A 17,239-nucleotide genomic window follows, 5' to 3' on the forward strand; every position below is an offset into this window, starting at 1 on the left:
TGGTAGAGAGGACAAACACGAACATGGAGTAGGGTTCCTGATCCCACAAAAGACATTGTTAACACTGTCATGGGCTGCCGACCAATATCCAGCAGGCTCACTACACCATCCGCCTGAGGCATCCCCATTCAACCTCACCCATCATACAAGCATATGCTCAACATCTGAATCACAGCGATGATGAAGTTGAGGAGTTCTACGAACAACTACAAGAAACCCTTGATAAGACACCCAAAGAAAGACATCATAGTAGTACAAGGTGACTGGAACGCCAAGATCGGAGAAGACTCCTACCCCACACCTGGAAGGGCCACAAGTGGCCGATATGGTAACACCGCTACAATGAACGAGGTTTGAGGCACTCCTGGAATAAATTGCCTGCATCAACAACCTGACGATAACAAACACATTGGACCACACAAAGCATCCAGAAGATGGCACATGGCACAGCCTGGAGGAGATCACCACAACCAAATAGACTACATCATGGTAAGAAGCGTTTCCAGTCTAGCGTGAACATTGCCAAGACAAGAAGTTTCCCAGGAGCTGACATTGCAAGTGACCACGACTTGGTAATGATGACCTTCAAACTCCAACTGAAGAAAACAAGGAAACAAAGCTTCTCAAGACTGAAGTTCGACCTTGGAAAATTGAAAGATCCTGAAGTACAAGAGGCATTCCAAGCCATGATTGGTGGGAACTTCGCGCCACTCATCACTCTCATGCAGATGACGCCGACTGGATACACTCGTAAGCGACTTCAACGCAGCTGTGACTGAACAGCCCCAAACAACTCTTGGAAAACAACGCATCAAAAAGAAGCCCTGGGTCACGGACGACATCCTACAGCTGTGTGACAAACGTAGAGACCCTGAAAAGAAAAGAATGAAGAAGAAGGGCAAAACAGTTACAAAGCAGTTACACCGAAATCAAGAGAAGCATGAAAGAAGGCAAGGGAGAATTGGATTGAAGGAAAATGCCAGGACATAGAGGAAAACCTGACAAGAAACAACAGCAAGAAAGCCTACCAAGTTGTAGAAGAACTTACCAACACAAGCAAGGTAGAAACTATGTCCAACATCCAGACCAAGGATGGCAAATGTCTAACAGAAGAACAAGACATCCTAAAGCGATGGACAGAATACTGCTCAGAGCTATACAACATACAGACCACAGGTGATCCAGCAATACTGAATGTTCACCAGCCACTGATAACAGTAATCACCCCATACTCCGTGAAGAAATAGAGGCAGCAATAGCACGCGCTGAAAAAAAGGGAAATCGGCAGGAGTGGACAACATCCATCAGAACTGGTCCAAGCAGGGGGTGAAGTTATGATAGATGTGCTACTGAAAATCTGCAACAAGATCTGGCAAACAGGGGAATGGCCCACACCGTGGACACAATCACTGATCATCACCCTCCCCAAAAAGGGCAATCTCCAGCAGTGTCAAAACTACCGACCATCCAGCCTGATTAGTCATCCCAGCAAAGTCATGTTGAAGATCCTGCTTAACAGACTGAAACCACCAAGCAGAAAACATCATTGCTGAAGAACAGGCAGGTTTCAGACCAGGAAGGAGCACAACTGAACAAATCTTCAACTTGAGGTTGCTATGTGAGAGGTACCATCAACACCAACAAGCCTCTACCACGTCTTCATTGATTTAAGAAGGCATTTGACAGGGTCTGGCATGCAGGCTTTGGTGGCTACCATGAATCTGTACAACATCAACGCCAACCTGATCAGACTGATACAGCACCTCTATGACAAAGCCACCAGCGCCGTCTACCTCAACAATAGCATCGGGGACTGGTTCAGAACCACAGTTTGGAGTGAGACAAGGCTGTCTTACTCTCCCCAACACTCTTCACATCTTCTTAGAAAGAATAATGCTGACGCACTGGAAGAGCCTGTAGGAACAGTCAGCATAGGCGGCAGAACAATCACCAAACCTACGTTTTGCCGACGACATTGATACTGGCTGAAAAGAAGAAAACTGCAAGCCTGGTCAAACATCTAGACAAAGCCTCCACAGTGGATATTGCAAATCAGTGCAGAAAACCAAACTGATGATAACAACACACCACGGCTCACATTGACATCAAAGATCCAAAACGACTTAAAGCTTAAAACATCCCCACAGCTTCAAATATCTGGGAGCAATCGTGTCAATGATGTAATTCTGAAACCCAAAACTCTCGAGAATTGCCCAAACAACAATGCACTCACAACAACACCATCTGAACAACAAAAACATCCTCTCTCACTGCAATATAAATCAGACTGATCTTTCCCTGGTTATTTCAATATGCTTCTAATACGCCTGCCTGCGAACTTTGAGCCTCTGACGGAGGGTTGGCTTGCGGACATCGAGAGAAGATTCCAACTGTCGAGAATGAAGTGGCTATCGTATGACTAGTTGGGCAGCTCCTACAGAAGCAACATCGTCTAACCCGGGAAGAAGAACAGAATCAAGCTAAGTATTGGAGCGCCCTACGAAAGAGCCTTTCTGTCCTTAGGGTGAAAAAACGCAAACATAGGTGGTATGGACACACTCCCACATGCGTGGTCTGTGGCCAAAACGTTCCTGCAGGGAGGGAGGCATCGCGGTACAGAGGGGGCAGAAGTGGAGAGCGCAGAGGGAGAGGAGAGGGTAGACAACATCCGTTGGACAGCTTGACTGCTCCGTACGGCCCTGAGGCAATCAGAAAACCCGTGAAAGTGGAGAGGTTGGTGGGCCAGGTCACACGGTCCCCAACGGTCTGAACCCAACTTACGGGAGAGGGAAGGTGAAGGTGAAGTTGATCTGATGGTTCCTTGAACTTGTCTCAGTAAGTGTGGTGTGTTGTAAGTGTCCTTACGTTGGTTTCCTTAACCTTGTCTTCTTAAGTTGTGGGTGTTTAAGTGTCACTTTGGTTCCTTAAGCTCGTGGCTGTCATAGAGATGTGTGTTTTAAGTGTCAACTTTACTATGGTTCCTTAACCTTCTCATAAGATGTGTGTTTTTAAGTGTCACTTTACTATGGTTCCTTAACTTGTCCTCATTAGATGTGTGTTTTAAGTGTCCCTTTACTATGGTTCCTTAACTTGTCTCATAAGATGTGTGTTTTAAGTGTCACTTTACTTTGGTTCCTTAACTTGTCTCATAGATGTGTGTTTTAAGTGTTCACTTTGGTTCCTTAACCTTGTCTCATAAGATGTGTGTTTTAAGTGTCACTTTACTATGGTTCCTTAACTTGTCTCATAAGATTGTGTGTTTTAAGTGTCCACTTTGGTTCCTAACTTGTCTCATAAGTTGTGTGTTTTAAGTGTCCCTTTACTATGGTTCCTTAACTTGTCTCATAAGTTGTGTGTTTTAAGTGTCACTTTACTATGGTTCCTTAACTTGTCTCATAAGATGTGTGTTTTAAAGTGTCACTTTACTATGGTTCCTTAACTGTCTCATAAGATGTGTGTTTTAAGTGTCACTTTCTATGGTTCCTTAACTTGTCTCATAAGTTGTGTGTTTTAAGTGTCACTTTACTATGGTTCCTTAACTTGTCTCATAAGATGTGTGTTTTAAGTGTCACTACTTGGTTCCTTAACTTGTCTCATAAGATGTGTGTTTTAAGTGTCACTTTACTATGGTTCCTTAACCTTGTCTCATAAGATGTGTGTTTTAAGTGTCACTTTACTATGGTTCCTTAACTTGTCTCATAAGTTGTGTGTTTTAAGTGTCACTTTACTATGGTTCCTTAACCTTGTCTCATAAGATGTGTGTTTTAAGTGTCACTTACTATGGTTCCTTAACTTGTCTCATAAGTTGTGTGTTTTAAGTGTCACTTTACTATGGTTCCTTAACTTGTCTCATAAGATGTGTGTTTTAAGTGTCACTTTGGTTCCTTAACTTGTCTCATAAGATGTGTGTTTTAAGTGTCACTTTACTATGGTTCCTTAACTTGTCTCATAAGTTGTGTGTTTTAAGTGTCACTTTATGGTTCCTTAACTTGTCTCATAAGTTGTGTGTTTTAAGTGTCCCTTTACTATGGTTCCTTAACTTGTCTCATAAGTTGTGTGTTTTAAGTGTCACTTTGGTTCCTTAACTTGTCTCATAAGTTGTGTGTTTTAAGTGTCACTTTGGTTCCTTAACTTGTCTCATAAGTTGTGTGTTTTAAGTGTCACTTTGGTTCCTTAACTTGTCTCATAAGTTGTGTGTTTTAAGTGTCACTTACTATGGTTCCTTAACTTGTCTCATAAGTTGTGTGTTTTAAGTGTCCCTTTACTATGGTTCCTTAACTTGTCTCATAAGATGTGTGTTTTAAGTGTCCCTTTACTATGGTTCCTTAACTTGTCTCATAAGATGTGTGTTTTAAGTGTCACTTTACTATGGTTCCTTAACTTGTCTCATAAGTTGTGTGTTTTAAGTGTCACTTTGGTTCCTTAACTTGTCTCATAAGTTGTGTGTTTTAAGTGTCACTTTGGTTCCTTAACTTGCCTCATAAGTTGTGTGTTTTAAGTGTCACTATGGTTCCTTAACTTGTCTCATAAGTTGTGTGTTTTTAAGTGGTCCCTTACTATGGTTCCTTAACCTGTCTCATAAGATGTGTGTTTTAAGTGTCCCCTTTACTATGTTCCTTAACCTGTCTCATAAGATGTGTGTTTTAAGTGTCCCTATACTATGGTTCCTTAACTTGTCTCATAAGTTGTGTGTTTTAAGTGTCCACTTTACTATGGTTCCTTAACTTGTCTCATAAGATGTGTGTTTTAAGTGTCCCTTTACTATGGTTCCTTAACTTGTCTCATAAGTTGTGTGTTTTAAGTGTCCCTTTACTATGGTTCCTTAACTTGTCTCATAAGTTGTGTGTTTTAAGTGTCACTTTACTATGGTTCCTTAACTTGTCTCATAAGTTTAAGTATCCCCCATTGTGCCGGGCTTCAGTAAATCAGGCCTCATGTGCTTTCTGAGATTTTTGTGCTTCTATGCTTATTCCCTGTTGTTTTTGTTGATTAGATATTGTTCAAAGCAATTGTGTGTGTGTGTGTGTGTGTGTACGTGTGTGTGTGTGTGTCTTAGTGTGTGGTGTGTGTATGCGGGTGTGGGTGTGTGTGTTTGTGTGTGTGTGGTGTGTGTGTGCATGTGTGTGTGTGGTGTGTGTGTGTGTGTGTGTGTGTGTGTGTGCATGTGTGTGTATATGGTGTGTGTGTATGTGGTGTGTGTGTGTGCATGTGTGTGTATGTGGTGTGTGTGTGGTGTATTTGTGGCGTGTGTGTGTGTGTATGGTGTGTGTGTGTGTGTGCATGTCTGTGTGGTGTGTGTGTGTGTGTGTGTGTGTGTGTGTGTGTGTATGTGGTGTGTGTGTATGCGTGTGTATGTTTGTGGTGTGTTTGTGGCGTGTGTGGTGTGTGTGTGTGTGTGCGTGTGCGTGTGCGTGTGTCTGTGTAGTGTTTGTGTGTGTGTGGTGTGTGTGTGTGTGTGTGTGTGTGTGTGTGTGTGTGTGTGTGTGCAGGTGACTTCTCACCATCCTACCTGTGGGACCCCAGGAACTGGTACGTGCTGCAGGGCAACGAGAACTGCAGTGAGCCACGTGTCACTGTGACCCACCACATCCGCCATGTCTTCCCCCCTGCCAAGGTCATCCTGACCCTCAGGCACCCCACCCCCAGGTAACACTGACCCCACCCCCAGGTAACACTGACCTCTGACCCCCACCCCCAGGTAACACTGACCACCCACCCCCAGGTAACACTGACCCACACTCCCAGGTAACACTGACCTCTGACCCACACCCCCAGGTAATACTGTCCTCTGACCCCTCCCCCAGGTAGCACTGACCCCACCCCCAGGTAACACTGACCCCACCCCCAGGTAACACTGACCTCTGACCCCCACCCCCAGGTAACACTGACCACCCACCCCCAGGTAACACTGACCCACACTCCCAGGTAACACTGACCTCTGACCCACACCCCCAGGTAAAACTGTCCTCTGACCCCTCCCCCAGGTAGCACTGACCCCACCCCCAGGTAACACTGACCTTTGACCCACACCCCCAGGTAACACTGACCCCCCACCCCCAGGTAACACTGACCCACACTCCCAGGTAATACTGACCTCTGACCCACGCCCCCAGGTTACACTCAACCCACACCCTCAGGTAACCCCCACCCCCACCCCCAGGTAACCCTTACCTCTGACCCCCCCCACCCCCAGGTAACACTGACCTCTGACCCACACCCCCAGGTTACACTCAACCCACACCCTCAGGTAACCCCCACCCCCAGGTAACCCTTACCTCTGACCCCCCACCCCACCCCCAGGTAACACTGACCTCTGACACCCCATCCCCAGGTAACACTCCGACCTCTGACCCCCAACCCCAGATAACACTCCGACCTCTGACACCCCATCCCCAGGCAACACTGACCTCTGACCCCCCAGCCCCATGTAACACTGACCTCTTACCCCCCAGCCCCAGGTAGAACTGACCTCTGACCCCTCACCCCCAGGCAACACTGACACCCCACCCCCATGTATTACTGACCTCTGACCCCTCACCCCCAGGTGACATGCTGACCTCTAACATCCCTCACTCTGCATGTGTGTGGGGCTGGGGAGATAGAGTGGGAGAGAGAGGGGGAGAATAGAATGGGAGACAGAGAAAGAGAGGGAGGGAGAGGAGATAGAGGGGAGAGAATAGAGAGGGAGACATAGAGAGAGAGGGAGGGAGATAGAGAGAGGGGAGAGAATAGAAAGGGAGACAGAGAGAGGGAGGGTGAGGAGATAGAGGGGAGAGAATAGAAAGGGAGACAGAGAGAGGGGGGGAGAGGAGATAGAGAGAGGGGAGAGAATAGAAAGGGAGACAGAGAGAGAGGGGGTGGGAAAATAGAGAGAGGGGAAAGGGAGACAGAGAGAGAGGGGGTGGGAAAATAGAGAGAGGGGAAAGGGAGACAGAGAGAGATGGGGAGGGTGGGGAGATAGAGAGAAGGGAGAGAATAGAAAGGGAGATAGAGAGAGGGAGGGGAGATAGAGGGAGGGGAGATAGAGAGAGGGGAGAGAATAGATAGGGAGACAGAGAGAGGGAGGGGAGATAGAGGGAGGGGAGATAGAGAGAGGGGAGAGAATAGATAGGGAGACAGAGAGAGGGAGGGGAGATAGAGGGAGGGGAGATAGAGAGAGGGGAGAGAATAGATAGGGAGACAGAGAGAGGGAGGGGAGATAGAGGGAGGGGAGATAGAGAGAGGGGAGAGAATAGATAGGGAGACAGAGAGAGGGAGGGAGATAGAGGGAGGGAGATAGAGAGAGGGAGAGAATAGATAGGGAGACAGAGGGGGAGGAAGGGGGATAGAGAGAGGGGAGAGATAGATAGGGAGACAGAAAGAGGGAGGGGAGATAGGGAGAGGGGAGAGAATAGATAGGGAGACAGATAGGGAGGAAGGTGGGATAGAGAGAGGGGGAGAGAATAGATAGGGAGACAGAGAGAGAGGGAGGGGGGATAGAGAGAGGGGAGAGAATAGATAGGGAGACAGAGAGGGAGGGAGGGGGGATAGAGAGAGGGGAGAGAATAGGGAGACAGAGAGAGAGGGAGGGAGGGGAGATAGAGAGAGGGGGGAGAATAGATAGGGAGACAGAGGGGGAGGAAGGGGGGATAGGGAGAGGGGAGAGAATAGATAGGGAGACAGAAAGAGGAGGGGAGATAGGGAGAGGGGAGAGAATAGATAGGGAGACAGATAGGGAGGAAGGTGGGATAGAGAGAGGGGAGAGGAATAGATAGGAGACAGAGAGGGAGGGAGGGGGGATAGAGAGAGGGGAGAGAATAGATAGGGAGACAGAGAGAGAGGGAGGGAGGGAGATAGAGAGAGGGGGGAGAATAGATAGGGAGACAGAGGAGAGAGGGAGGGAGGGGGGATAGAGAGAGGGGGGAGAATAGGGAAACAGAGAGAGAGGGAGGGAGGGGAGATAGAGGGGAGCGGAGAGAATAGATAGGGAGACAGAGAGAGAGGGAGGGAGGGGGGATAGAGGGGAAGGCAGAGAATAGATAGGGAAACAGAGAGGGAGGGAGGGGGGATAGATGGGAGGGAATAGAAAGGGAGAGAGAGAGAGGGGGGGTGTATACACAGAGAGATGGAGAGACAGAGAGGGGGAGATAGAGAGAGGGGGGGATAGAAAGGGAGAAAGAGAGAGAGGGAGGGAGGGGAGACAGAGAGAGGGGGATATACACACACACAGAGATGGAGAGACAGAGAGGGGGAGACAGAGAGATGGAGAGACAGAGATGGGAAGACAGAGAGAGGGGGAGACAGAGAGGGGGAGACAGAGAGAGAGAGGGAGACAGAGATGGGGAGACAGAGAGAGGGGGAGACAGAGAGATGGAGAGACAGAGATGGGGAGACAGAGAGAGGGGGAGACAGAGAGATGGAGAGACAGAGAGGGGTAGACAGAGAGAGGGGGAGACAGAGAGGGGGAGACAGAGAGGGGGGGAGACAGAGAGGGGGAGACAGAGAGGGGGGGAGACAGAGAGGGGGAGAGACAGAGAGGGAGGGAGACAGAGAGGGGGAGACAGAGAGATGGAGAGACAGAGAGGGGGAGACAGAGAGATGGAGAGACAGAGAGGGGGAGACAGGGATAGAGAGAGGAAGTGAGGGAGGAGGGAGATAGAGAGAGGGGGAGAAAGAGGGACAGACAGAGAGGGAGACAGAGAGATGGAGAAACAGAGAGGGGGAGACAGAGAAAGAGGGAAACAGGGATAGAGAGAGGAAGTGAGGGGGGGAGACAGAGAGAGGGGGAGACAGAGAGGGGGAGACAGAGAAAGGGGGAGACAGAGAGAGGGGTATGTATACACAGAGATGGAGAGACAGGGAGGGGGAGATAGAGAAGCATAGAGAAAGGGGGAGACAGGGATGGAAGAGGAAGTGAGGGGGGGGGGGAGATAGAAAGTAATCGCCTTCCCCAGATTTTGTGCCCTTGCTGTTTGTATGGGTTTTTTTTTGTGGGTTTCTTGTTTTGTTTTTCTTTACTATGCACAGGCTATATTCCCGCTGTGTGTCACATGCCCCATGTGTGCAGACTATATTCCCGCTGTGTGTCACGTGCCCTGTGTGTGCAGGCTATATTCCCGCTGTGTGTCACGTGCCCTGTGTGTGCAGGCTATATTCCCGCTGTGTGTCACGTGCCCTGTGTGTGCAGGCTATATTCCTGCTGTGTGTCACAATACCTGTGTGTGCAGTCTATATTCCTGCTGTGTGTCACGTGCCCTGTGTGCAGGCTATATTCCTGCTGTGTGTCACATGCCCTGTGTTTGCAGGCTATATTCCTGCTGTGTGTCACAATACCTGTGTGTGCAGGCTATATTCCCGCTGTGTGTCATGTGCCCTGTGTGTGCAGGCTATATTCCTGCTGTGTGTCACAATACCTGTGTGTGCAGACTATATTCCCGCTGTGTGTCACAATACCTGTGTGTGCAGGCTATATTCCTGCTGTGTGTCACAATACCTGTGTGTGCAGGCTATATTCCCGCTGTGTGTCACAATACCTGTGTGTGCAGGCTATATTCCTGCTGTGTGTCACAATACCTGTGTGTGCAGGCTATATTCCTGCTGTGTGTCACAATACCTGTGTGTGCAGGCTATATTCCTGCTGTGTGTCACAATACCTGTGTGTGCAGGCTATATTCCCGCTGTGTGTCACGTGCCCTGTGTGTGCAGGCTATATTCCTGCTGTGTGTCACAATACCTGTGTGTGCAGGCTATATTCCCGCTGTGTGTCACAATACCTGTGTGTGCAGGCTATATTCCTGCTGTGTGTCACGTGCCCTGTGTGTGCAGGCTATGTTCCCGCTGTGTGTCACGTGCCCTGTGTGTGCAGACTATATTCCCGCTGTGTGTCACGTGCCCTGTGTGTGCAGGCTATATTCCCGCTGTGTGTCACGTGCCCTGTGTGTGCAGGCTATATTCCCGCTGTGTGTCACAATACCTGTGTGTGCAGGCTATATTCCTGCTGTGTGTCACAATATCTGTGTGTGCAGGCTATATTCCCGCTGTGTGTCACGTGCCCTGTGTGTGCAGGCTATATTCCTGCTGTGTGTCACAATACCTGTGTGTGCAGACTATATTCCTGCTGTGTGTCACGTGCCCTGTGTGTGCAGGCTATATTCCTGCTGTGTGTCACAATACCTGTGTGTGCAGGCTATATTCCTGCTGTGTGTCACAATACCTGTGTGTGCAGGCTATATTCCTGCTGTGTGTCACAATACCTGTGTGTGCAGGCTATATTCCTGCTGTGTGTCACATGCCCTGTGTGTGCAGGCTATATTCCTGCTGTGTGTCACGTGCCCTGTGTGTGCAGGCTATATTCCTGCTGTGTGTCACGTGCCCTGTGTGTGCAGGCTATATTCCTGCTGTGTGTCACAATACCTGTGTGTGCAGGCTATATTCCTGCTGTGTGTCACAATACCTGTGTGTGCAGGCTATATTCCCGCTGTGTGTCACATGCCCTGTGTGTGCAGACTATATTCCTGCTGTGTGTCACGTGCCTTGTGTGTGCAGGCTATATTCCTGCTGTGTGTCACAATACCTGTGTGTGCAGGCTATATTCCTGCTGTGTGTCACAATACCTGTGTGTGCAGACTATATTCCCGCTGTGTGTCACATGTCCTGTGTGCAGGCTATATTCCTGCTGTGTGTCACGTGCCCTGTGTGTGCAGACTATATTCCTGCTGTGTGTCACATGCCCTGTGTGTGCAGGCTATATTCCTGCTGTGTGTCACAATACCTCTGTGTGCAGGCTATATTCCTGCTGTGTGTCACAATACCTGTGTGTGCAGGCTATATTCCTGCTGTGTGTCACAATACCTGTGTGTGCAGGCTATATTCCTGCTGTGTGTCACGTGCCCTGTGTGTGCAGGCTATATTCCTGCTGTGTGTCACGTGCCCTGTGTGTGCAGGCTATATTCCTGCTGTGTGTCACATGCCATGTGTGCAGCCTATATTCCTGCTGTGTGTCACATGCCCTGTGTGTGCAGGCTATATTCCTGCTGTGTGTCACGTGCCTTGTGTGTGCAGGCTATATTCCTGCTGTGTGTCACAATACCTGTGTGTGCAGGCTATATTCCTGCTGTGTGTCACAATACCTGTGTGTGCAGGCTATATTCCTGCTGTGTGTCACGTGCCCTGTGTGCAGGCTATATTCCCGCTGTGTGTCACAATACCTGTGTGTGCAGACTATATTCCCGCTGTGTGTCACAATACCTGTGTGTGCAGGCTATATTCCTGCTGTGTGTCACAATACCTGTGTGTGCAGGCTATATTCCCGCTGTGTGTCACGTGCCCTGTGTGCAGGCTATATTCCTGCTGTGTGTCACAATACCTGTGTGTGCAGGCTATATTCCCGCTGTGTGTCACGTGCCCTGTGTGCAGGCTATATTCCCGCTTTGTGTCCCGCACGACACGTGTGCCCGAGCTGCGCAGAGCCACGCCTGAAGACTTCCATACCTATGTGCTGGAGGGGATCCAGATCTACGAGCGCTGTTTTGCCCAGTTCTCTGTGCGACAGTGTGCCTACAATGTGTCTGTTTATAAAGAGGCCAAGGTGTGTGGCTGGGATGGGGGTATGTGTTTGTGTGTGTGGGTGGGTGAGTCTGTTTCTGTGTGTGTGTGTGTGTGTACAGTGATACAGGGAGAGAGAGAGTGGGGGGTGGGGGGGTATGTGTGTGTGTCTGTTTCTATGTGTGTCTGTGTGTACAGTGATACAGGGAGGGAGAGAGAGAGGGGGGTATGTGAGTGTGTGTGGGTGCATGTGTCTGTTTCTGTGTGTGTGTCTGTGTGTACAGTGATACAGGGAGGGAGAGAGAGAGAGGAGTGTGGGGGGGTATGTGTGTGTGTGTGTGGGGGGGGTTGTCAGTTTTTGTGTGTGTGTACAGTGATACAGAGAAGGAGAGAGAGAGAGAGAGGGGGGGTATATGTGTGTGTGGGTGTGTGTGTGTCAGTTTTTGTGTGTGTACAGTGATACAGGGAGGAAGAGAGAGAGAGAGGGAGTGGGGTATGTGTGTGTGTGTGGGGGGGGGGGGGTCAGGTTTTTTGTGTGCACAGTGATACAGGGAGGATGGGAGGGGGAAAGAGAGAGAGAGAGAGAGAGTGGAGGGTGTGATTTGATGGTATATTCTTGTACTGTTGTCACATACACATATAACTTGAATTCTATATATCTCCCTCTGTGGACTCATAATGGGTCTTGGTCCATATAATTAGCACAACACAATGTCATAATGGTCCCTTTAATTAGCACAACACTCTGTCATCATCATGATTCCTTTGATTAGCACAACACAATATCATCATCATGATCCCTTTAGTTAGCACAACACAATGTCATTATCATGATCCCTTTGATTAGCACAACACAATGTCATCATGATGCCTTTAATTAGCACAACACAATGTCGTCATGATGCCTTTAATTAGCACAACACAATGTCATCATGATCCCTTTAATTAGCACAACACAATGTAATCATCATGATCCCTTTGATTAGCACAACGCAATGTCATCATCATGATGCCTTTAATTAGCACAACACAATGTCATCATCATGATCCCTTTGATTAGCACAATGCAATGTCATCATCATGATCCCTTTAATTAGAACAACACAATGTCATCATGATGATGCCTTTAATTAGCACAACACAATGTCATCATCATGATCCCTTTAATTCGCACAACACAATGTCATCATCATGATGCCTTTAATTAGCACAACACAATGTCATCATCATGATCCCTTTGATTAGCACAACGCAATGTCATCATGATCCCTTTAATTAGCACAACACAATGTCATCATGATCCCTTTAATTAGCACAACACTATGTCATCATGATCCCTTTAATTACCACAACACAATATCATGATCCCTTTGATTAGCACAACACTATGTCAACATGATCCCTTTAATTAACACAACACTATGTCATCATGATCCCTTTAATTAGCACAGTACGATGTCATCATGATCCCTTTAATTAGCACAGTACGATGTCATCATGATCCCTTTAATTAGCACAGTACGATGTCATCATGATCCTTTTAATTAGCACAGTACTATGTCATCATGATCCCTTTAATTAGCACAGTAATATGTCATCATGATCCCTTTAATTAGCACAGTACGATGTCATCATGATCCTTTTAATTAGCATGGTGCAATGTCATCGTGATCCCTTTAATTAGCATGGTGCAATGTCATCATTGTGATGGGGATTCCAACAATCAACAAAATGTCATCCACTGACCATCTTTCACATCACCACACCAGAATCATTGTGATGGGGATTCCAACAATCAGCTAAATGTCATCCACTGACCATCTTTCACATCACCACATCAGAATCATCGTGATGGCGATTCCAACAATCAACAAAATGTCATCCACTGACCATCTTTCACATCACCACACCAGAATCATTGTGATGGGGATTCCAACAATCAGCTAAATGTCATCCACTGACCATCTTTCACATCACCACGCCAGAATCATCGTGATGGCGATTCCAACAATCAACAAAATGTCATCCACTGACCATCTTTCACATCACCACACCAGAATCATCGTGATGGGGATTCCAACAATCAGCTAAATGTCATCCACTGACCATCTTTCACATCACCACACCAGAATCATTGTGATGGGGATTCCAACAATCAACAAAATGTCATCCACTGACCATCTTTCACATCACCACACCAGAATCATCGTGATGGGGATTCCAACAATCAGCTAAATGTCATCCACTGACCATCTTTCACATCACCACACCAGAATCATCGTGATGGGGATTCCAACAATCAGCAAAATGTCATCCACTGACCATCTTTCCCATCACCACACCAGAATCATCGTGATGGGGATTCCAACAATCAGCAAAATGTCATCCACTGACCATCTTTCACATCACCACACCAGAATCATTGTGATGGGGATTCCAACAATCAGCTAAATGTCATCCACTGACCATCTTTCACATCACCACGCCAGAATCATCGTGATGGGGATTCCAACAATCAGCTAAATGTCATCCACTGACCATCTTTCCCATCACCACATCAGAATCAAGTTGCTAAGTAACATTGATGAAGTTGTTAAACGCTTGGTTTTCACCAATTCACAGAATAAAGATATTCATTATGGTATCCTTACACACCATGTGGTTTCTGGCAGTATGAATCACTGGAGAAACGAAAAGGAAAACAGTAGCTTGTAAAATGGAAAAGGATGAACAGATTGATTTTTCAAATAAACTGAATGATTTCTACTGTCGCTTTGAAAGGAATGATCTGGGAAGGGAACTGGATAGTGTTATCTCACAGTTGCAGGAAAAGATCAAAGATAGGAACACAGGTGAAGACTTTGAGATCGATGCAAAAGTTGTTGAATCTTTATTTTTAAAACTGAATGTCACGAAGGCAATTGGCCCCGACAATATCTGCGGAAAATTACTGAAAACATGTGCTTCCCAGTTGTGTGACGTGTTCTGTAAAATTTTCAACTGGTCTCTGAAGGACTGCTCTGTCCCCAGCATCTGGAAAAAATCTACTATCTGTCCTATCCCCAAGAAAAAGAACCCAGCCGCACTAAATGATTACCGTCCTGTTGCCCTGACTTCAGTAGTGATGAAATGCTTTGAAAAAATTATTCTCCGACATCTTCTTTCTTTCACTGAACAGCAGCTTGACTCTCTTCAGTTTGCTTATAAAGCACACAGAAGTACTGACGATGCTATCCTAACTCTCCTTCATAATGCTTTCCTTCATTTGAATAACACGGGATCTTTCGTTCGTATCCTTTTTGTTGACTTCTCTTCTGCTTTTAACACAATACAACCTCATCTCCTTGCCCTCAAACTGCTAGGCATGGATGTTGATCCGAAGCTTACTCTTTGGATAATAAGTTTTCTTGTCAATAGAACTCAGTCCGTCCGCTTTCATTCTGCCCACTCTTCTCTAAAATCTACTTCTACTGGTGCACCCCAAGGTACAGTGCTGTCCCCTGTTCTTTTTACACTGTACACAAATGACTGCAGAGGCACGGAGGAAACTCCTGTCATAAAATATTCTGATGATTCAGCAATTGAAGATCTGTCCAACTCTGATGCTATTTATTTCAGTGAAATTAAAAAGTTCTGTTCCTGGTGTGAGAAAAACTATCTGGATCTCAACGTATTGAAAACAAAAGAAATGTTAATAGATTTTCGGAAAGACCCCTTGCCTGTAGCTGACCTTGTTATTGATCGTCAAACAGTGGAGAGGGTCAATGAATATAGATATTTAGGGACCATCTTAGACAATAAGCTGACTTTTGACAGAAATGTTGATTCCATTCATAAGAAATGTCAATCTAGAATTTTTTGTTTACAGAAGCTTAGAAATGTTGGTATAAATTCAAATATTCTTCAAAGTTATTATCGATGTTGTATCGAGTCTGTGCTTACAGTTTCATTTATGTGCTGGTATGGAAGTTTGGGAGTGAGGAGTAAGCGTGTTTTGAACGATGTCATGAGTGTATGCAGTAAAATTGTGGGAGTGAAACAAGCTAGTATGCAAGAGCTGTATGAAAGTCGAGTGGTTAAAAAAAGCAGGCAGATAGCAACTGACGACACCCATATTTTAGCAAAGTATTATGAGCTATTGCCATCAGGACGACGCTACAGAACTTTTAAGTTGAAATCCAGAGCTCTGAAGACTCTTATTCCACGTTCAATCCACTTTTTAAATTCTTGAGAACTCTGTGTGTGTGTGTGCGCGCGCGCACTCTCATGTGAGACGTGTGAAAGTCCGTGCATGATAGGCTGTACCTTGTTCTAGTTGTGGTGTGTGTGTGTGTGTGTGTGTGTGTGTGTGTGTGTGTGTTTACTGAGCTTAAAACGTGACAATTGATTATAATGAATGTGCAATATGTAGGAAGAATAATGTGCAATATGCAGGATGAATGTACAATGAATATGTCTAATGCTAACGTCCATATTCTAAATATATTTCTGTTTAATAATTACGATGTAATAATTAATTGCAATGTTTTTAAAAGCGAATATGTGAAATGCTTTTATTTGAGAACATATGTTTATTACTCTTATTTGATCAAGTTATCTGCGTGTGTGGGGTGGGGTGGGGTGGGGGGTGCGGTGCGGGGGGGTGCTGATTATCTGGTTGTGGTTTTCCGCAATTCATCTTTATTCTTATCTTATCTGTCTATTATAATCAATGTGCAGTATAGTAGGCTATGTTTATAATTATATTCAAATAATGTTTCTTAATTCTTTCTGTTTTTACACTAAGAATACTAGTTATTACCTGCAGTGTGTGGATGTATGTATGAAACGATGTATGTGATATTTTTTTACATTTGTATCTTCGTAATATTTGTTGGGGCTGTTGTTGGCTTTTACAGTTATGGTCCCCATGTTGTTTACTTGTCTATGTTGTGATAATGCACCTGACCAAATTTCTCCAGGTGGAGATAATAAAGTTATTCTTATCTTATCTTATCTTATCTTATCTCTAATGTGTGTGGTTGACCTGTATGTGTGTACACACCATGTGGTTTCTGGCACTATGAATCTCTAATGTGTGTGGTTGACCTGTATGTGTGTACACACCATGTGGTTTCTGGCAGTATGAATCTCTAATGTGTGTGGTTGACCTGTATGTGTGTACACACCATGTGGTTTCTGGCACTATGAATCTCTAATGTGTGTGGTTGACCTGTATGTGTGTACACACCATGTGGTTTCTGGCACTATGAATCTCTAATGTGTGTGGTTGACCTGTATGTGTGTACACACCATGTGGTTTCTGGCACTATGAATCTCTAATGTGTGTGGTTGACCTGTATGTGTGTACACACCATGTGGTTTCTGGCACTATGAATCTCTAATGTGTGTGGTTGACCTGTATGTGTGTACACACCATGTGGTTTCTGGCACTATGAATCTCTAATGTGTGTGGTTGACCTGTATGTGTGTACACACCATGTGGTTTCTGGCACTATGAATCTCTAATGTGTGTGGTTGACCTGTATGTGTGTACACACCATGTGGTTTCTGGCACTATGAATCTCTAATCTGTGTGGTTGACCTGTATGTGTGTACACACCATGTGGTTTCTGGCACTATGAATCTCTAATGTGTGTGGTTGACCTGTATGTGTGTACACACCATGTGGTTTCTGGCACTATGAATCTCTAATGTGTGTGGTTGACCTGTATGT

At 46.1% G+C, this 17,239-nt stretch overlaps 1 protein-coding gene across 1 annotated transcript in view; it reads left to right on the plus strand.

The window, feature by feature from the left end:
* Nucleotides 1–17,239, plus strand: part of LOC143299769 (carbohydrate sulfotransferase 15-like) — a 48,555-nt gene that overhangs the window by 28,918 nt on the left and 2,398 nt on the right. The window contains exons 7-8 of the mRNA XM_076613173.1: nt 5,490–5,646; nt 11,395–11,566. Coding sequence (XP_076469288.1) covers nt 5,490–5,646; nt 11,395–11,566 — 329 coding nt within the window. The remainder of the gene's footprint in view (nt 1–5,489; nt 5,647–11,394; nt 11,567–17,239) is intronic.

The sequence above is a fragment of the Babylonia areolata genome, chromosome 25, assembly GCF_041734735.1.
Source record: "Babylonia areolata isolate BAREFJ2019XMU chromosome 25, ASM4173473v1, whole genome shotgun sequence".
Taxonomy (NCBI): Eukaryota; Metazoa; Mollusca; class Gastropoda; order Neogastropoda; family Buccinidae; genus Babylonia; species Babylonia areolata.